The sequence below is a fragment of the Lagenorhynchus albirostris genome, chromosome 7, assembly GCF_949774975.1.
Source record: "Lagenorhynchus albirostris chromosome 7, mLagAlb1.1, whole genome shotgun sequence".
In the NCBI taxonomy this organism is placed as follows: Eukaryota; Metazoa; Chordata; class Mammalia; order Artiodactyla; family Delphinidae; genus Lagenorhynchus; species Lagenorhynchus albirostris.
The window spans coordinates 56,075,762-56,098,327 of NC_083101.1; the positions used below are offsets into that span (position 1 = coordinate 56,075,762).

The following is a 22,566-nucleotide window of genomic DNA, read 5'->3' on the forward strand; positions in this document are numbered from 1 at the left end:
TTAACACCTGATTTCTCAGCAGAAGCTCTACAAGCCAGAAGGGAGTGGCATGACATATTTAAAGTGATGAAAGGAGAGAACCTACAATCAAGATTACTCTACCTAGCAAGGATCTCATTCAGATTTGATGGAGAAATCAAAAGCTTTACAGACAACCAAAAGCTAAGAGAATTCAGCACCACCTAACCAGGTCTACAACAAATGTTAAAGGAACTTATCTAAGTGGGAAACACAAGGGAAGAAAAGGACCTACAAAAACAAACCCAAAACAATTAAGAAAATGGTAATAAGAACGTACATATCGATAATTACCTTAAACATGAATGGATTAAATGCTCCAACCAAAAGACACAGGCTTGCTGAATGGATACAAAAACAAGACCCATATAGATGCTGTCTACAAGAGACCTACTTCAGACCTAGGGACATATACAGACTGAAAGTGAGGGGATGGAAAAAGATATTCCATGCAAATGGAAATCAAAAGAAAGCTGGAGTAGCAATACTCATATCAGATAAAACAGACTTTAAAATAATGTTATAAGAGGCAAGGAAGGACACTACAAAATGATCAAGGGAACAATCCAAGAAGAAGATATAACAATTATAATTATCTATGCACCCAACATAGGAGCACCTCAATACATAAGGCAACTGCTAACAGCTCTAAAACAGGAAATCAACAGTAACACAATAATAGTGGGGGACTTTTAACACCTCACTTACACCAATGGACAGATCATCCAAACAGAAAATTAATAAGGAAGCACAAGCTTTAAATGACAGAACAGACCAGAAAGATTTAATTGATATTTATAGGACATTCCATCCAAAAGCAGCAGATCACACTTTCTTCTACAGTGCGCACAGAATATTCTCCAGGATAGATCACATCTTGGGTGCCAAATCAAGCCTAAGTAAATTTAAGGAAATTGAAATCATTTCAAGCATCTTTTCTGACAACAATGCTATGAGATTAGAAATCAATTACAGGGAAAAACGTAAAAACCACAAACACATGGAGGCTAAACAATATGTTACTAAATGACCAAGATATCACTGAAGAAATCAAAGAGGAAATTGAAAAATACTTAGAGACAAATGACAATGAAAACACAATGATCCAAAACCTATGGGATGCAGCAAAAGCAGTTCTAAGAGGGAAGTTTATAGCAATACAAGCCTACCTCAAGAAACAACAAAAATCTCAAATAAACAATGTAACCTTATACCCAAAGGAACTAGAGAAAGAAGAACAAACAAAACCCAAAGTTTGTAGAAGGAAAGAAATCATAAAGATCAGAGCAGAAATAAATGAAATAGAAACAAAACAGTAGCAAAGATCAATAGAAATAAAAGCTGGTTCTTTGAGAAGATAAACAAAATTGATAAACCATTAGCCAGACTCATCAAGAAAAAGAGGGAGACGACTCAAATCAATAAAATTAGAAATGAAAAAGGAGAAGTTACATCAGACACCGCAGAAATACAAAGCATCCTAAGAGACTACTACAAGCAACTCTATGCCAATAAAATGGACAACCTGGAAGAAATGGACAAATTCTTGGAAAGGTATAACCTTCCAAGACTGAACCAGGAAGAAATGGAAAATATGAACAGATCAGTCACAAGTAATGAAATTGAAACTGTGATTAAAAATCTTCCAACAAACAAAAGTCCAGGACCAGATGGCTTCACAGGTGAATTCTATCAAAAATTGAGAGAAGAGCTAACACCCATCCTTCTCAAACTCTTCCAAAAAATTGCAGAGAAAGGAACACTCCCAAACTCATTCTATGAGGTCACCATCACCCTGATGCCAAAATCACACAAAGATACTACAAAAAAAGATAATTACAGACCACTATCACTGATGAATATAAATGCAAAAATCCTCAACAAAATACTAGCAAACAGAATCAACAACACATTAAAAGGATCATACACCATGATCAAGTGGGATTTATCCCAGGGATGCAAGGATTCTTCAGTATATGCAAATCAGTCAATGTGATACACCATATTAACAAACTGAAGAAGAAAAACCATATGATCATCTCAATAGATGCAGATAAAGCTTTTGACAAAATTCAACACCCATTTATGATAAAAACTCTCCAGAAAGTGGGCAAAGATAGAACCTACCTCAATATAAAGGCCATATATGACAAACCCACAACAAACATCATTCTCAATGGTGAAAAACTGAACAGGAAGAAGACAAGGATGTCCACTCTCACAACTATTATTCAACATAGTTTTGGAAGTCCTAGCCACAACAATTAGAGAAGAAAAAGAAATAAAAGGAATACAAATTGGAAAAGAAGTAAAACTGTCATTGTTTGCAGATGACATGATACATACATAGAGAATCCTAAAGATGCCACCAGAAAACTGCTAGAGCTAATCAATGAATTTGGTAAAACTGCAGGATACAAAATTAATGCACAGAAATCTCTGGCATTCCTATGTACTAATGATGAAAAATCTGAAAGAGAAATTAAGGAAACACTCCCATTTACCATTGCAACAAAAAGAATATAATACCTAGGAATAAACCTATGTAGGGAGACAAAAGACCTGTGTGCAGAAAACTATAAGACACTGATGAAAGAAATTAAAGATGATACCAACAGATGGAGAGATATACCATGTTCTTGGATTGGAAGAATCAATATTATGAAAATGACTATACGACCCAAAGTAATTTTTAGATTCAATGCAACCTCCATCAAATTACCAATGGCATTTTTTACAGAACTAGAACAAATAATCTTAAAATTTGTATGGAGACACAAAAGACCCCGAGAAACCAAAGCAGTCTTGAGGGAATAAAACGGAGCTGGAGGAATCAGACTCCGTGACTTCAGACTATACTACAAAGCTACAGTAATGAAGACAATATGGTACTGGCACAAAAACAGAAATACAGATCAATGGAACAGCATAGAAAGCCCAGAGATAAACCCACGCACCTATGGTCAACTACTCTATGACAAAGGAGGCAAGGATACAGAGTGGAGAAAAAACAGTCTCTTCAACAAGTGGTGCTGGGAAAACTGGACAGCTACATTAAAGGAATGAAATTAGAACACTTCCTAACACCATACACAAAAATAAACCCAAAATGGATTAGAGACCTAAATGTGAGACCAGACACACTATAAAACTCTTAGAGGAAAACGTAGGAACAACACTCTTTGACATAAATCACAGCAAGATCTTTTTTGATCCACCTCCTAGAGTAATGGAAATAAAAACAAAAATAAACAAATGGGACCTAATGAAACTTCAAAGCTTTTGCAAAGCGAAGGAAACTACAAACAAGAGGAAAAGACAACCCTCAGAATAGGAGAAAATATTTGCAAACGAATCAACATACAAAGGATTAATCTCCAACATATATAAACAGCTCATGCAGCTCAATATTAAAAAAACAAACAACCCAATCCAAAAATGGGCAAATGACCTAAATAGACATTTCTCCAAAGAAGACATACAGATGGCCAAGAAGCACATGAAAAGCTGCTCAACATCACTAATTATTAGAGACATGCAAATCAAAACTACAATGAGGTATCACCTCACACCAGTTAGAATGGGCATCATCAGAAAATCTACAAACAATAAATGCTGGAGAGGGTGTAGAGAAAAGGAACCCTCTTGCACTGTTGGTGGTGGGAATGTAAACTTGATACAGCCACTATGGAGAACAGTATGGAGGTTCCTTAAAAAACTAAAAATAGATTTACCATATGACCCAGCAATCCCACTACTGGGCATATATCCAAATAAAACCATAATTCAAAAAGACACATGCACCCCAATGTTCATTTCAGCACTATTTACAATAGCCAGGTCATGGAAGCAACCTAAATGGCCATGGACAGACGAATGGATAAAGAAGATGTGGAACATATATACCATGGAGTATTACTCAGCCATAAAAAGGAACGAAATTGGGTTATTTGTAGAGACGTGGATGGATCTAGAGACTGTCATACAGAGTGAAGTAAGTCAGAAAGAGAAACAAATATCGTGTATTAACGCATATATGTGGAACCTAGAAAAATGGTACAGATGAACCGGTTTGCAGGGCAGAAATTGAGACACAGATGTAGAGAATTAATGTATGGACACCAAGGGGGGAAAGCCGCAAGGGGGTGGGGGGTGTGATGAATTGGGAGATTGGGACTGACATGTATACACTGATGTATATAAAATGGATGACTAATAAGAACCTGCTGTATAGAAAAATAAATAAAATTTAAAAATTTAAAAAAAAAGAAGAATGGCTAAAATCCAAAAGGCTGACAGTACCAAATGCTGGTGAGAATGTAGAGCAACAGGAACTCACATTCATTGCTGGTGGGAATTCATACTGCCTTTGGAAGACACTTCGGCAGTTTCTTACGAAGGTAAATAAATGCTTACTATACAGTCCAGCAATTGCACTCCTAGATATTTATCCAAATGAGTTGAAAACCTATTCTACACAAAAGGCTGCACACAGATGTGTACAGAAGCTTTATTCATAACTGCCAAAAACTGGAAGCAACCAAGATGTTCCTCAGTAGATCAGAAGATAAACAAACTGTGGTACATTCACAGCAATAAAAAGAAATGAGCTATCACGCCACTAAAAGACATAAAGGCACCTTAAGTGGAAATTACTAAACAAAAGAAGCCAATCCGAAAAAGCTACAAAGTGTAATTCCAGCTATATGGTATTCTGGAAAAGGCAAAACAATGGAGACAGTATAAAGATCAGTGGTTGCCAGAGGGAGGGAGGAGAGAGGGGTGAATAAGTGGAGACAGGGGATTTCAGGGCAGTGAATCTACTCTGTATGATACTGTAATGGTAGATACATGACAATATGCATCTGTCAAAACCCATAGAACTAAACAACACAAGGAGTGAACTAAGTCTAATGTAAACTAAGGACTTTAGTTAATAATAATGTATTAATGTAGGCTCATCAATTAAAAGAAATGTACCACACTTAATGCAAAAGGGATAATAATAAGGGAAGCTGAGGGGGTAGAGAGGACAATAGGGAAATCTCTGTACTTTCTGGTCAATTTTTCTGTAAACTTAAAACTACTCTAGAAAATAAAGTCTATTAAATTTTCTTTTAAAAATCATAACCAGCTTCAATTGCTTTTAAAAACACCAAGTTCTTCCTAAGTTGCTGGTCACTATTATACATTTGAGGAAAAAATATACATGCGTATTAAAATTTTTAAGAAATGACAAGAGAGAAGAAAAAACTACCATATGACTTACCTGTTGCTTCAAAGGTCAGCTTTACAGAATCCCAGGGTGTCTGTTCTTTGGATACAAGTCTGAAATGAGCAGGTTCTTTTGGAGAAACTTCTGGGGCAGGAAGATACCAGTTTTTCCTATTTGGAAAGGTAACTTCAATATTCAGGTTGCTTTATTAGTTGATTTTGAACTATAATTCATGGAAGTGCTCAGAATATATAATAAACACATAAACTGATGAATATGATAAACAATGTCAGTTTCTCTGAAGCCCAGGTTATTGTGTAATAAAACCGTCCCAAAGTTAAGAACAAGGATCCTAGGTGATCTTGATTCCACTACCCATCCTATTTCTTCTCATCCATTCCTTCACAGCCAAACCATAAAAACTCCCCAGAAATAAAACAATTTGAAATTGATGCTTAGCTGCTTGCTATCTGTTAGACCAGTTAAGAGGGCTACACTTTCTAACTATTCAGCTTTCTAGAGGAAAGACTTCCTAATTTGAAAAAGCAAAATTTGGGGGAGAATAAAAAACTTCTGAGTGCTTTATCCCACAAAGAAATACAACTTCTGTAGTTATATTAAAAAGAAAAATAGTATAAACAGCACTCAACTTCTATGTTAACCAGTTAAAATAATAAAGTACTGATACAGTGATAGGACTTGAGAACAAACTAACCCCCAACTAAAAGCAGAAAAGTAAGGAACCAACCTGATGAGAAAGTGCACTGGAAGATACCAAGGGAAACCACATAGGGGTGCGTTCTCCTCACAGTGAGCTCGGATGGTATCGTTGATCTCGGGAATGTGAGGTGTTATGTGAGACATTCCGGTATAATCAAACCCGTTGATCCATATTCCAGAGTCTCGTTTAACTACGTTTCCATCCAAGTCATGAAATGTTCTAGTCATATGCTGAAAAGAACAAGACTAATGAGGAAACTACTGTTTGAACTCCTTCACCCACATCCCCACCCCAGATTAACAAAAATGACTACGTGACAATACCAAGAAATGACGAGGCTACTGAGCAACAGGGACCCACCGCTGGCACAATCACTTTAGGACACTGCTTAGATTACCTAATAAAGTTAACATGCGCATAACCCTTCAAGTCAGCAACTCCACTGCTGAATATGGACCTTAGAGAAACTCTTGCAAGGTACAAAAGTGTTGGTTCAGCATTGTCCATATTAGCAAAAACTGGAAACAACCCAAACGTCCATTAACAGTAGAATGGGCAAATAAATTGGGGCATCCTCCTATGACAGAAGTCTATTCGGCAATGAAAAAGAACGAACTACAGTGACACAGATCAACCTCGAAGACTCTGACATGCTGCTGGGCAATAAGAAGTAAGCCACCAAAGAGTATATGGTATGGCCTTACCTGTAAGAAGCTCAAAAACAGGCAAAACTATATGTTGTTGTTTAGCGATTAATACATATGTGGTAAAATAATGATTAACTCCAACCTTTAAGATAGTGAGTACTTTGGGGGTGGTAATAAGAGAGAGAGGAGCAAAAGAGTTGGGATCAAGAAGGGAATACTGAGGTTTTCTAAGATACAGCTAATGCTCTTTTAAACTCAATAGATACTCACATGATTACTTTATTATTTCTTACAAATATGTTTCTAAATTTAAATTTCATATAAAAAGTTTCTGAAAACCTACTATTTCAGATATAAAACACATGAAAACTAGAACTCTTAAAAGTCCTAAAAGGACTTAAATACAATCTAAAAGAAATACACACACATTTCCCTTTCGGGGTGTTACATGCTAATTGATGTGCAGAGAAAAATAGGAATCACAGCTCACCACTGTGCCTAACAGAATTCTCTGAAAAGGCACCATGCTCCATCTGGAATAGCTCTATTAACAACGGAAACCAGCCTGAAGAATATCAAATAGGAAAAGAAAAAGGATTGCAAAGGGCAGGGGTAAACCACAGCCCACAGGCCAAATGGCCTGCTGCCATTTTTATAAATAAAGTTTTATTAAAACATGGCCACATTCATCTGCAGGTGTCGTCTATGGCTCCTTTCACTCTGTAGAAACGGAGTAGCTGCAACAGAGACCACATGGCTGGCAGAGCCTAAAATATTTATTTTATGGCCCTTTATAGGAAAAGTTTGTCACCTTCTGGCACTGGGGAAGAAGAGAACCCCAAAACAAATCAGAACAGGAGTTTTTAAAAATAAAAATCTAGCTTTTCCTAATGACTACTGATGTGACTGTAAAATTTGTCACATAAAATGTATCACTGTGTCCTACAGGACTGGAAACAAAAACAAGGAATAGTTGGCTCTTTCTCAAAATCTCCTCTCTCATATTTAAGTTCAAATATATTATTACTACTTACTCAAGTCCTTGAATAATTATCTAGGTTATGACTGTTGGCTTTTCTGTTTGGTCACTCCATTCCCTCTAACAGACAGGAAGACTGGAAATAAGGGGACTTAAATTCTTTTTCCTGTTTTACACCAGCTCTAAAAAGTTTGCAGAAAAACCTGAAATCTAAGAAAGTTCTAAATCTCATTTTATTAATATCTAAGTTATTATATTTTCACTATCACATTACCTTGAACATTACCTAAGATCAGTCTTACCGCATTTTAAAGAATGTTTCATTTTGCCAGTTGACAGGAGGTCATATTTTTACTCAGCCCACAAACAGTTTTACAATCTGTACTTCTGACAGCTCATTATTCCATGATACATATTTGCTCTCGTTTTTCCAAGTAGGTATATTTTTGTAATTTGAACAGTAATAAGAACAACAAGCAGACATTTCTGATTCAGGCTCTTAGGAGAAGTGTTTCTAGCTGATAAGAATGCCTCTTGATGGTCTTTTCCTCACTGCCTTACACAAAATAGTCGAGGTACCAACTAACAGGTCAACAGTAGAACAGTCACTTATGTGTTTCGAGCTTCACTGTTGACTAGTAAGCTCAAAACACCATAAGCCTTTCCTCTCCAGGATCTCAAATAGCTCACGCAAGATCGCTCTTACCTGAAGAAACACTCTCTTTGGCTTTGGACTGGCAGGGTTGGAGCTGTATGGGAAAAAAGTTCCACTGCAAACAAGGAGGAATGCAATTGCACATACCAAAGTTAAAGTTAGCATAGTTCTTTTTGTGCTTTTGGCAAGGTAGATGAAGTTAATCTAAAACACAAAACACAAAAATAGAAAAATTACCATTGGCAGAAAGGTGGCTTTACTGACTTGACATTGTAACAGGTGTTGTCAGACAGATAATAAAGGACATGTATCAGCATGTGCTACCATACTCCCAACTCCCAGTATACAAAGCACTAATTGTAAGGGATTTCCATCACAAGCCAGAGCCTAAATAAATGAGAGATGCCCCCATCTGCATGATGGTGCCTCTCTGACAGGCAGCCAGACAGTAAGAGGGAAAAAGGCAACTGACACAGTGTCTCTGCTCAGCCAAGAGACTACTAGAGGATGTACATCCACCATCAGTCAAACCGTGAACTTATTTTATTTCCAATTCTATCAAACCCTGTAAGTTAACTGCACAGCAGACACTATTTAACCGTACCAAACATCATGACATCAGGCTTTTATTAAAGAACCAGAGGTAAGCTTTTAAGCAAGTAAGCAGGCCTATTTCAACAAAACTCAAGTTCTAATAATGCTTTCATAATGTGCCTATGTGCTGGATTCATCTTTTAGATACACCTACAAGACTCTGCCTGTGGACCTGCACATAAGGAAAAACTGCAATAAAAGTAATTCTGCACCTGAGACTCACACAATATTGTAAATCAACTTATAGTTCACTTGGAAAAAAACCAAAAAAACTATGAAAATTGAAACCAGGGGAAAAAAGGTAATTCTGCCCTTGTCACTGCAGAGTTAACCAAGGCCAACACAATCAAAATAACAAATCTGAACTTGGGCAGGAAAAGCAAGTGGCTCTGTCTCAAGATGGGCATCCAGGAAGTCCTAAATATGTTTATATTTTTTAATTGTAATAAAGTCACTGAATTAAAAATTCCAGGGGACACATGATTATAGAATATGTCCACAGATCCCTGAGGGGTTCTGAAGGAGCCACTTTGAGAAACAATGACCTAGTCCCTGCTCCCCCTTTTGCCTTCTCCCCCTTATTGCCCACCCTCCAGGGTCAATAAGTAGAAAAGTGAAGAACATAAATGTGAAAATATTTTTACTGAGATGAAAATGAAAAATTAAGCAGATATTCATAACCTACCATATACTCTACTATATGAAACTAAGAGATTTTATATCTACAGTGTAACGATATGCCCGCCAGGGTAATCTCCAGCAAAACAGTACTGGTCTTAAGTCGAAGATCTTAATGTTTTTACACTGAAGGACAGAAATAAGAGAGTACCCAAGGATTTATGGCAGTGAGTCAGCAAAACACAATTTGTTACCCTGTCCGTCCCTCTTTCTCCTGACAGTCACAATATTTAAAATGTGGCTCCTTAGAACAGGGTCAAATATCCTGCCAAGTAATAAGTTTCGCCTCCACTGGAGACTGGTTAAGTTTAGGTATACAGAGTCGTTTGGGTCCAAATAAAACCTCCCTGTCATAATGCTGTGGTTCCTGCCATTCTCAACCCTGTTGCTCCCCAAAGTTGTCCTACAACTTCAGGTTAAGCTACAGTTTCCACATCCATATTTTTCTCTTCTCCAGGTCATGAGGCTCATCTTCTGCCTCTTCCACCCACCTTCTGGAAGAGCTTTGGTAATGGTGATAAATGAGAAGGTGATCAGAGAGTGGGAGAGAAGGAAGAGAACGGCCTAGTGACAGTGTGTTTGGATCCCACTGTATCACATTTTACTGGCTTTTGTCTTAAATGTTACATCTGATACCACTCTAGGTTCCGAAATGGGTGTGAAATAAAATGAAGAGAAGCATGAAAAGGGACTATGAAGTGTCCCGTGTGCGCTGGCTCTTTCTCTGTTTCTCTCTGAGAATCTCCTCCTGATCCCGCTCCTACCAGCAGTCTCATTTAATCAGTACAACCATGATGGCCCCAGCACAGGGGAACCCCAGGAAACCTGTTAACCGATCATTTGACAGCAATTTAATTGCTTCCTAGCAAATATATTTAATAAATCCCCAAGGACTAAAAGACAGGCTCTCTGAAGTGTGCATTGTGGTTCAATTCTCCATTACCCAAGGAGAAAAGTCTCACTCTAGTAAAAAGCCACTATCTGTAACACAGCTACGCATAAGTAAGAAAATAGCGAAGAGAATGATAACCCACAGCATCAAAGGGCAGCAGAGTTATTTCACATTATAATGAACATTAAAGTATTCTAAGAGCCACTCTCCAAAAGTAATTTAGAAGGTAATAAACTTTAATCTGCTTGCTTATGGTTTCCAAGATTTCCATGCTTTTGGGGTCATTTTCAATTTCCACAGTGAAGTTTTCAGGGTTCATTTTGTCCCCTTCCCTATGGAACAGAACTGAAATGCCCCACCTTCTGATCATCTTTTATGAGCATCAGTAGCTTTCATTCATTGACTGTGATTTAAATACACTGCAGGGGCGGGGGGGGGGGTCCAGTTCATAACTCAGCTGACTCTAGATTACAACCTAATCTACATGTGCTGAAACTACATCTCCTTTAGTCCTCACAACAGCCAACCATCTATTAAGATATACAGAGGATTTAAAGCCTTAATATTAAAACCAAAAGAAGTAAACCCTGAAGGCAACAAAGAACATTTTAGAATTTTCCATCTATCCCTGCAAATACCAGTAAGGACTAAATCATAATATTAAAAGTAAGATGGCTGCAATGCTCAGATTTCTTTCAGAACTAGTACAGCTGATCTCAGACAATAGCGTGCATAAGAATTACTCTACAGGGCTGTATACGCAGTCACACATGCAGCTGTTTATTTGCCATTTAAGGGACTTGCATGGACAGCACTGACGACGCACGTGGTACTTGTATCTGCTGTCCCTAGACCCTAGTCCCCACATGAGATGCCCTTTACTATATCAGTGTGAAAAAGCTCACTCTTCTCTCCATGAAGGAAAGAGCTATAATAGTCATAGCTACTTTTTCTATTTGGTACCCTAGCCTCAAATCTCAGAGTGTACCTACAGGTATTCAATAAATACTTCTTACTCTTAGGGACTGCAATGAAAAGAGCCACAAAACAGAGCAGCCAGGCCTGAGTCCTGGAGAGTGCCGACACCACGCCAAGGGCAGCACTCTGCCTGGAGCTTGCTCTAACAGAGGGCAGTCTGGTTGTCAACTCTACATCATGTCTTTTCTTCCCTCTGGAGAGTCCCAGGGAGGAGAAGCAGGGATGGCACAGGTAGGACTCGCCCTGTGAGGGCAGAACACTGATACAGTAAAATGACAAGGCCTGTAACATGTATTCATTACTTGGTAAAGGAAGGCATGTTTGGGTGTTGTAAGTGTATGTCACTCAAGGACACAGACTCATCAGTGACCTTGGCTGCGCCAGCACCAAGGCAGGTGAACGACAAGGGAAAACTCCTCATGAGAATTAGTCTTCCTTCACTAGCTCTAACAGCACCAATGAAACTACCATGTATTTATTAACATTTGCCTCTAATTAGTAAGTTCAAAACACACTCTAAAAATTCACCACCAAGCAATCTCTACCACTTCTCACTTGGTATTCGTTCCACACATTCAAATTCAGGTAGTTTGAAAGCTATTTGAAAAGAAGTATAATCAGAGGATTTGGGAGGATGAGGAAGCAAAAATAACAACCACCCCGCCTTCTACATTTTATGCCCATACCGAACCCACAATATGCAGAGTCATTCACCATTTCTTTTGCTTAATAGTAGAATCAACACTATTTCACAGGATCTAGCATGGCAAAACTCATCATGTATTTATATATAAAATGAAGAAGGAAATTTAAAAAAAATTTTTTTTCCTTACAAAATAGGATGAGAGAATCATTGTACAACCAGCCAAAATAGAAGCCAGCACGACATCAGGTGGAATTTCCGAACCACTCCTCCCAAGGATAGGGGTAAACATCTCAAATACGGCCCAGATGAGGTACAATGCATAAAGATAAGGAATAAACATCCCCAAAAGGTAAAAGGCAATAAATTTTCCTCCGGCACCTACAGAAAAAGAGAAAGAAAACACATCTCTGAAATTCTCCAGTGAGATAACAGCTTTTCATAGTCCTGGTATACCTTCGCACCTAACAGAAATTAGGTTAGCTCTGACTCTTGCCCTTTTGGTACATGTTATCTAAGTGAGATAAAATACTTTGACTTAGGGTAGAATACAAATAAGAAAACAAAGTATGTAATATATTAGCATGTGCTCATTTACGTGAGAATGATGGGGTAGGTATAAGGTGTAAGATAAAAATCTGTGTGATCTGAAAGTTAAAAAAAAAACAGCAACAATTTAGAAAGCCTACCCAAAAGGATCAAATATGGAAATAGTTCCTGGAAGCCTTATCTTATGTATTTTAAGGTATTTCCCATTTGTATCACAACCAAAAATACCCTACCATGCCGCTTAAAGTCCTTGTGCACGCAAAGCTTTGTGAGCAACGGGAATGCCACCCAGACAGCACTAATAAATGCCGAGCAGAGCCCTTGGTAAGTGAGAGCTGTAAGGAACCCACAGTGCACAAACAGAGAGACGTCAAAAAATACTTCTCCCAGATACTGGTCACTGGCATTCTGAAAGAAAGAAAATATACAGGTCGTCTCATTCATGGGCCATTCATAAAGATCTTCTATTGTAGTGTAACTTCCACTGCTCCAAAAAGCTATATTTTGTTTGGAGCAGGGTCTATCCTTTAAACTTTAAAGTAAACACTGACAAAGCTACCTCCTATCATAAAGTAATAAATTCAAATTACTGCACAGGAAAGGGGAATTTAACAAGATGGGGGTAAAAACATCATTACTTGTATATAATCTGTGCTCTCCCTCCACCGGGCTGAAAGACCTTTGGAAATGTTCTAAAATAGAAGAAAGGACTCTCCTAAAAACATTCACCTCTGTAAGCTCTTTTATTCATGCAACTTACAAGGAATGTCAAGCAAACTGGAGAAATGACCTATGTGAAGGCGGCTGCAGCGCCACCAACAGCACAGCTTGAGAACTGCAGGACCTTTAGAGCACACAGCCATGGGGGGTTTTTGCTCGATTCCTGAGTCTTTTCTATCTCCAACTGGTCTTGTAGCACAACTTTGCCCCCATCCTGGATTCCTGGTGGTTTCACGTTATAAAATTTGATCTACATTTTTTGAGCTCTGAAGTCTGAGGATTCCTGTGCAGCACCTTGAGTTCTTCAGAAGAAAGTTGCCATATGAACTTAATACATTTTAACGTCTGCACCAGCGATTCTATTAATGTAAACATGAAAGTTATAATTTTAGTGCAGAAATACCAAAACGGAAATAGATATATTTAAGCTTTTCTCTCTCCTCTGCCTTCTCATTTCTGTATAGTCCAGGGCATGTTTGTTATAAGGGTCCCTAATTCAAGAGCTCAAAAGAGTTTGTCACATGTTTTCAAAACAAGTTAAAGTTCACTTGACAAACCTCCTTTGGACAATGAAAGACAGGCTATCATCGTTAAATAATTAGATGTTCAACACTGTTAATCAAGAGTCATGGTCTTTAAAAAGAATAAAATAATCCTTAGGATTCAATTTGAAGCCAAATTCCACTCAGATATTTAAAAACAAAGATCTCAACAACGAAGACTGTAATAACTGAAAATGTTTTACATTGTTCCTACATTGTACCCAAGTCCAAACATCCCTCAAATCTAGTTCCCCTCTCCCCGTCTCTATTATCCCTCTACCCCTTCCAATCCATTCTGTACACTGTTACCAGTGTGTTCCTACTAAATTACAAATTCTCACACTCAATATCCTGCTTAGAAATTTTAAATTGTGGCCCCACTGGTTTTTAGGGTCATGCTCCAACTTCACCCTGGCCTGCTTTCTCAGTTATTATCCTATCAACCTCATCTTCACCACACTGAACTTTTTACTGACTGTGAGCCAAATGCATCTTGTACATTCCCACCTTTGCCCATCAACCTGTTCTCTATCTGGCACACTTCTACTCAGGCTTCAGAAACCCAGTTCAAATGTCACCACCTCTTTCATGAAGCCTTCCTGACTTCCACAAACAGAATTCATCTCTCCTGGCCCTATATTCCTACAGCACTGTTAATATATCACTCCACTTCACTTCGTCCCAATGTACTGAAACCCCTGTGGTTTCTCCATCATTTCATCCCCAAATGAAACTGTGAGCTCCTCAAAGAAAAAGACTATGTCCTGAATCTCTGTACCAGACCTTAGCATGGAAGCCCACTAGATACTCAAAGACCATTTGTGAAATGAAAATAAAACACACTATTCTTTACATTGTGCCTTCAGCCCGAAGTTTTGTAATCAGACAACTGAAATCAGTCAAAGTAGAACTTTACTAAGCATTTCTGTCTTACCCTCTACTGCACCCCAATGCCGTATCAATGACAGTCAGCCACGCTCTGACTGATTACATACCATTGCACTAAGAATAAGCATGTGAAATTGAGCCCCATGGTATCATTCTTTTGGAGACAGAAGCCACTAAGATACAAGCATTGGCTCAACCATAAACAGATGGCTAACCTCAAAGAACCTTTCTTCAATAGGGCCCGAAACACAGAAGGGCTCCTCAGATCATATCCCAACATGAACTGAAACTGAGACCAAGGTTCAGGTACCAAAGACATCCTTGTGAAAGGATGCTGTATTATAGTCTTCCATGTCTCCATTCTAATCCCCAGCAGTACAAACTGAAAAAACAGGTGTACACTGGCCGTCTTGAAAATGACAGAACTAAGAAAGATTTTCCCTTTAACTCTCTTAGAAAATCAGAAACCACTGCTTGCTCTCTCACTGTAATTTATTTTTAGTCCTATTATCTCATAACCCTAATACCTAATTTTGTTTTTACCAAACAAAATACAATGGTATACAGTTGAAACCACAACAATATGGCTATATTCTCTAAGTCAGCATAAATCATTTTGGAACCCTATGTACCTCCCCTTATTCTCCTTAGCAATATGTCAGTGTAACCCCCAGACCACAGAGGCATGCTGACAGAATCTGCATCAACAACATAAAAGTTAAAAAAAAAAAAGTGAAGGAAACTGAAAACTTTAAGCGCAGTTTTAAGCACAACGTTCATTCACACAGCAAACACTTACTGTGTGTTAGTGCTGTTTCAGACACTGCCTAAGCACAGGGGACAATGAACAAAACAATCCATGCCCTCAAGGACCTTACAGTCCAGTGTAAAACAGAGCTATTCAAATATAAATAATTGGGTGATCCCAAGGAAGGCTGGTAGATTAAAGAGCATGGTTACAAAAACCGCAGACTCAGGAGAGGCAAAAGGCTATGCTAACACACCTTGCTGTCACCAACACCCCAAACTGTTTGCAGCTTTATAACCTCATTTGAAGTCTGCTACCTGCAGAATGAGAAGCCTTCCAGAAAGTCAACACAGATCTGGGAGTCAATTATCTATAGCCATGCCAAACAATCTGTGATAGCTCAAAAGGCCAATCACAAGGAACACCCACCTGAGTATGTCTTCAATCCTAGAAGGCAGCAAAAAGAAATCAATAAATATGCCCAACACTTACCACATAATGAAATCTTTTTGCGAGGGTATGTATGAATATTATTTTGGCAACAGCTGCAGTTCCATACAGACAAACGGAGACGTAGAAGTGGTTATACCATGAGAGAGACTGTCCAATAAGAGAGACGAACACTGCTATAATGAGAACTGTAACCAAGCTAGTAAACCAGCTTATCAGAGTGATGCCAAGTCCACAGAAGAAGTCCTTTGTGTAGGTAGCAGCTAATTGAGAGAAAACAAAAAGTAGAGATCACCGTCTTTATCAAATCAATTTCATAACCAGTTAGTAGAATTAAAGGAGCAAACATTAAAATAAAATTCACCATTGTAATTGAAAATACTGAAATTTCCTAGGGGTAAGGTTTGTTAAACACTACACAGGGAAAGTATCAGTGAATAAGATTCAAGTACTGACATCTACTCAGAGTCCGTGCATACAAAAGACTCAAAGAGATAAGTTCAGGAGTAGTTCAGATATATTCCTGGCTAGAAAAGTGGGTCGTCTTAATCTTCATCACCTTAATCTTCATCACCTTTGCTTTGTGTATTGAAATAACAGCAGAAATGGAAGCTTCTTACTAAAAGAAGCTAACACAGGAATAGAAGTAGCATGAGAAAATAACCAGTGATAAATGAGTATTTAAATTGCTGCTAAATATTTTATCTGATAACAGCACACACCAACTTAGAGTACAAAACACAGTAGAAGGAGACCAATTTAACCAGAAGATGCTCATTTATATTCCAGAACAGTGTGCTATTGGTCTGTAGTGTGGACAAGACTTTTTAATGGGACTCTTCACTAAAAGTCAATCTTTACAAACCATTTTCCACAAGCTTTTGTGGTACTTCTATGAAGTGCATAAGTACATAAAAATTGCCTGCTTCACCATGACTAAAAGTATAATGAGCATATCAACCTGATATTCATTTACAAATTTCTTACAACAGTATAAATCAAATGTTATTTTTCTTAAGATTTTTAACTTCTTGGAAAGATACAAGCAAAGTGACTAAAAAACTTCAGGCAAATTCCATACCCGTGCCAGTACAGTAGTTTTAAAGGAAAACACTTACTCTTATTTTGGGGCTGCAATAATTTCTTTCCCAGGTATAAAACAACAGCCATTACCACCATGTAGTTAATTATCAAGCCAACACGAGAGGGGTAGGCAATGACAAACAGGCCAAGCACATCAAAGAAGACCATGTTTCCATGTTGATACTTAGAAGAAGAAGCCAACATATCAGATGTAGCTAGATATTTAAGAACTGCTAAAATATTGTCACCTATTAGTAAAAAAAAAAAAAAAAAAAAAGAAAAGAAAGGTAACAAAGTTGAATAAACCATCCACTGTTAGAGTAAAGAAATACCTAGAAAGACTGTGAACAGAAATAGCTTTCTACCATCCTACTGCTCTCCCCCACTTTTCTTCTAAATATCTCAGATAAGGTCCATGCCCCCTACTCTTGTTTCCTCTCCACTTCAAAGCTCAGTGACCTGGTCTTCATCCTTTCTCTTCTATTTATTACAGCTACTCCCTGATCAGTTCTACCCTCGCTGTTGACAAATCCAGTGGCTGTTTCTTAGTCCTTCTTCATTTAATATATACTTAATGTAGCAGACACCGCTCTAGATACCAAAAATTCAGTGGGGAACCAAGAAACTCATGAAGCTCACAAACACCAAACAAGTTATTACACGTGTGTTAAGAATTAATAAGGAATTTCAATGATATCCCAATTAAAAAAAGAAATAAGAAGGAGAGAGTCCCCTAAAAACATATCACGGGAGACTAATGGAGTTTGAGAAGTCAGGGAAGCACTCGAGGAAGTGAAATTTACAGCTAAAGGATGGACAGGAGCTACATCGGGGGAGAGACTGTCCAGGCTGAGACTGTTCATCTGTGTAGATGAAGGCTCTGAGGAGGGCAAGTTCCAAATACAGGGTGGAAAAAAAGTCCGGAATGAGTAGAGAGAGTATTCAACAATGAAACTGGAGAGCTGGGAGAGCCATTATCAGGGAGAATCTGGCACATCAGATGCCGCCACAAATATCTGTTACATCAATCAATGACTAAACGAGTTTGAACTTAATAATGAAGAATTACAAGGCGACATGAGTGATTGGCATTCCTTCCTGCTGCTCATCCCATTGACTTTCTCTTTCCACTGAAGACACCACCTCTGTCTTACTGCGCGATTTCTTTCATTGGCTCCTCTGTCACACCTTAGAATGTGTCTTCCCCAAAGCTCAAGTTTAGTCCTCTACCTTTGCTTCGCTCTTCCAAAAACCATTTCCATTCTCCATACTTCAGTGGTTTTCTCTATGCCTTTAATTTCCAAACCCAGAAATCCAGTTCTGTCATGAGCTCTAACAGTGTATCTATATTTTCATCTGGTCAGTTCAGACACCCTCCGTCTTACATCTGACAGACTTCAGTCTCCTTCCCCTCTTCATGACTGCTCTGGATGGGGGCCTCCTTCCCGTGTTCCCATAATGGTCAATTGCATCATCTCTCCCACAGCCAGCTAGGCCTGATGCTGCCCCTTGCTGCCCCTTTTATCTAATCTGTCAAGTTCTGTTGAATTTACATTCAAAATATACCTAATTTTCTATCCCCTTGCTTTCATTTCTATCTTTGGTCAACACCCAGTCTAGGTCCCTTACTATTCCACACGAAAATTACTGTTGGAACAGCCCTGACTCTTGGCTCTCTCCCCGTCTCCACCATCCACTCCACACTGCATCACCAGACTGACAGCATTTTAAACCATCATTCATTCGTGTACTCAGGCCTTTAATGAGTCCTTATTCCTACAGTGTCTTCTTGCTGATTTTTAAAGCTTTCTACAATTTTCTCTACCCTATACACTTATGCCTCATTTCCCTCTATTTCTGAAAATGCAACCTCCATTCTCTGACAATCTACTCACCAACAGCCCCTCATACACAAACACACCCTACTCGTGCTGTGCTCTTACTTGGGACATCCTCTCTTTTCCACTGTGCCAAATCCCACCAACTCTTTTTAAGGCTCAGCAACAGACTCACCTCCCCTGACTACTATGGATCTCTCTGGAAAACACTTTAACTCCCTTGCCCCTTGTCCTGACACCTGTCCTATAACCCACTCACTGGCCCTCACCACTCAACCTTGGATCAATGTAACTTTTCCAGACCTCGGCAAGTTGCCCAAAGATGTGCTTGTGCCACCTCCAACGTATAGCTTCCATTTTGGCTACAGGCTCATCACTCAGCAATCCGACCACAACCCTGGGTCAACACCCTTTCAAATTCCTCATAATGAATAGTCTTATGTTCTTAACTGCTAAACTAGATTTCAAGGCTAAAATTCAAAGCCTCATCTAACTCCAAAGCCCCACCTCATTTACACCATACACTGCCTCCCTAATGCACAGGACACAGAATATTTATAGGTTTACAGGTCATCCATTGTATTCCATCTTAATATCAAAAGTCTAAATTAGGGGCTTCCCTGGTGGCGCAGTGGTTGAGAGTCCGCCTGCCGATGCAGGGGACGCGGGTTCGTGCCCCAGTTCGGGAAGATCCCATATGCCGCAGAGCGGCTAGGCCTGTGAGCCATGGCCGCTGAGCCTGCGCGTCCGGAGCCTGTGCTCCGCAACGGGAGAAGCCACAACAGTGAGAGGCCCGTGTACTGCAAAAAAAAGTCTAAATTAGAATACCAACCTGCTCGCTGAATGGAATCTGTTAGAATTCTGTCCGCTGTGTCATACTTGGTGTGATAAATGTATCCATTCTCAATAAAAGCTAAGTCTATTCCTAAGACATACAGAAAAAAAAAAAAAAGTCATTTTAAAGATCAACCTTACTTTAGGCCCATTTGTTTAATGTATTAAATTCCTGAAAGACAAAACATCAAAGCAGTGACATGACTGCTTTGTCACATTCATGAATGCATGATGTAAATTCTCTTCCAAATTCTCACAGAACCAATAGTTATGGTACATAATTCAATACATTATGACTGGGGCATTACAATTCACACAGCAAGGGGTAGGAATATTGAGCACGGGAGGTCATCAAAACTTTGCCATCGACATCCTTGCCAGGCCAGAGCCAAATTTTAACTTCAAATAAGCTGTACAAGCCCCCAGGGCAGTTGGCACAGCAAGATAACAATGAAAAAGACCCCTGAAGGATCTATTACCATCTTTTGGGAATGAAGTGCTAACCAGTTCTCCCCTGTTCTGTCACACTGTGGGTCAAGATGACATGTTCTAGAAAAGGGAAGCATTCAACTTAGACTGGAGTTTAAAAGAAAAAGAAACTATCAGGGTCTCTCTTTCAGTAAGTCAAAATATGCAGTTTTCACATAGAGAATTTGCTCTCAGAAAATGCTGCTCACTCACAAACTTCCAAAATGTAAAACTTGTTTTTGATTAATCACTGTCACAAAAAAGCCCGTAACGACTGACAGAATACCTGGAATGTTCCCAAAATCCCTGTAGATACGAAAGTCAGTATCTGAAGGAATGATTCCACTCTGGAAAACCTCCTGAGCCACCACGGAAGCAAAAGGGTGTTTAGCTGCTGAAACATAAGCTTGGACCAACCAAGGATTTTCAGGACCTGAAATGAAACATGACAACATAATACAAGGTTAATCTGGTAAATATTTTTAATATAGTAATTTTTTAAACACACCTGAAATAGTTACTGTGGTGATTTGGGGAGATAGGTCAAGAGTTTGTTTTTTTTAATCCTGTTTTCTGTATTTTCCAACATTTCTTTGATAAATGTGTATGACTTTTTAGAATGAAAAATAACCTTTAAGAAAACAAAATTGCTTTTAATTATAAAATAACAGCACTAGGGCTTCCCTGGTGGCACAGTGGTTGAGAGTCTGCCTGCCGATGCAGGGGACACAGATTCGGGCCCCGGTCCGGGAAGATCCCACATGCCATGGAGCGGCTGGGCCGTGAGCCATGGCCGCTGAGCCCGTGCGTCCGGAGCCTGTGCTCCGCAATGGGAGACGCCACAACAGTAAGAGGCCCGCATACCGCAAAAAAAAAAAAACAAAAAACAGCACTATAAAAACTTTAAGTTTAAAAATGAAAAACCACTAAGATAACTATCATCATTTTTCTATTTTCTTACAAATGTATGACTGTGTGTACATAGCTGTACTGATAGTGTATATATACTCTCTACATTGCTCTTTCACTTAACAGTGTACTAAATGCATTTTCCTATGTTGCTAGATATTACAATAATCATTTTAAGAACTGCATAATCACTGAATATATCATAAAGTTCCTTACTACTATAAATTTTTATCATTGTTAATAATTCTGCATTAACATCTTCACGTACATACAGCTTTTTTCAAATGTGGGAATTTTTTCTTTAGGATAGCAAGATAAATTGTATTACTGTTCCCAATTATTCACTCCTCCCTCCCATATAACTTATAATGCCTCCCTGGGGAAGTAGCACATACATAAATTGCTTCAGTCAATTGATTGTGAATGGGAGAGAAATGAACTTCAACTGAGAAGACTCTGAAGAACCATCACATGGTCCATCTCTCCCATTAACTTTGGCCCTGAGATTAAAACATCCCTGATGAGGGCTTCTCCTTCAGCCTAGGTCTCAGAATGAATAAGACACATAGAACATAATAACCATGGGATGTAGCTGCAGTTACTCAGGAACCAGAATGTAATGCAAGCAACAAATAAGCCTTTGCTATTGTAATCCACTGAGATTCAAGGGTTGTATATTACAACTAAATTTACCAAAAAGTTGTCTGCTGTAGACAGATCAAGTAACTGTATTTCAGGAAATCTAAGAATATTAACATTTTTATAACTTTATAAACAGATAATCAATTTGCTTTCCTACAGAAAAATAACCATAAACGGTGGGGGAGGGAAGGGGTGGAGAAACACTACAGAACCAGACACCCAAGTGACCCAGAGACTGGAGTTACCAGGCATGGATTTTAAAATAAATACTATTAATTATTCAAAAACACAGATGACAGCAAGAATTTTACTAGACAACTACAACCTATTAACAAAGAGAGAGTGAGAGACCTAGTCAAATGGAAACCCTAGAACCGAAAAGCATAATAATTGATGTTAAGAATTTTAATACATATAGTTTAATACAAAGTTAAATACAACAGAAGAAAAAAATATAGATCCAGAGAATTAAAGCACAGAAGGAAATAGGGATGGAAAACATAGAAATGCTTATAATACATATGGGATACAGTGAAAAGGTCTAACATGAGTAACTGGAATCTCAGAGGAAGAGGAGAAAGAATGGAGTAGAAGCAATGTTTAAAGAGGTAAAGGCCAATAATTTCCCAAAACTTAAATACCAAGCTATGAATTCAAAAAGCCCTACAAACCCCAAATAGGATAAATATTTTTTAAAAAAACCTACTCAGCACCAAGATCTTTGCTTCTGAATACAATTATCCACTAAAAGAACCAGTTCTCCCTAGAGACATGCCCAATTCCAGATCTGAGCCTAGGAAAATACTGATAAGTGGGATCATCTTGTGCCAGAAAGTAAGAAGGTGCTCAAACAAACATGTCAGAGACATGTCAAA

At 38.5% G+C, this 22,566-nt stretch overlaps 1 protein-coding gene across 1 annotated transcript in view; it reads right to left on the bottom strand.

Moving 5' to 3' along the window:
- ERMP1 (endoplasmic reticulum metallopeptidase 1) overlaps positions 1-22,566 on the bottom strand; it is a 52,765-nt gene that overhangs the window by 14,411 nt on the left and 15,788 nt on the right. The window contains exons 5-13 of the mRNA XM_060155059.1: positions 20,427-20,573; positions 19,671-19,763; positions 17,036-17,248; positions 15,960-16,180; positions 12,803-12,977; positions 12,211-12,401; positions 8,287-8,439; positions 5,982-6,184; positions 5,288-5,403 (exon numbers count right to left, since the gene is read on the bottom strand). Of these exons, the coding sequence (XP_060011042.1) occupies positions 5,288-5,403; positions 5,982-6,184; positions 8,287-8,439; positions 12,211-12,401; positions 12,803-12,977; positions 15,960-16,180; positions 17,036-17,248; positions 19,671-19,763; positions 20,427-20,573 (1,512 nt within the window). The remainder of the gene's footprint in view (positions 1-5,287; positions 5,404-5,981; positions 6,185-8,286; positions 8,440-12,210; positions 12,402-12,802; positions 12,978-15,959; positions 16,181-17,035; positions 17,249-19,670; positions 19,764-20,426; positions 20,574-22,566) is intronic.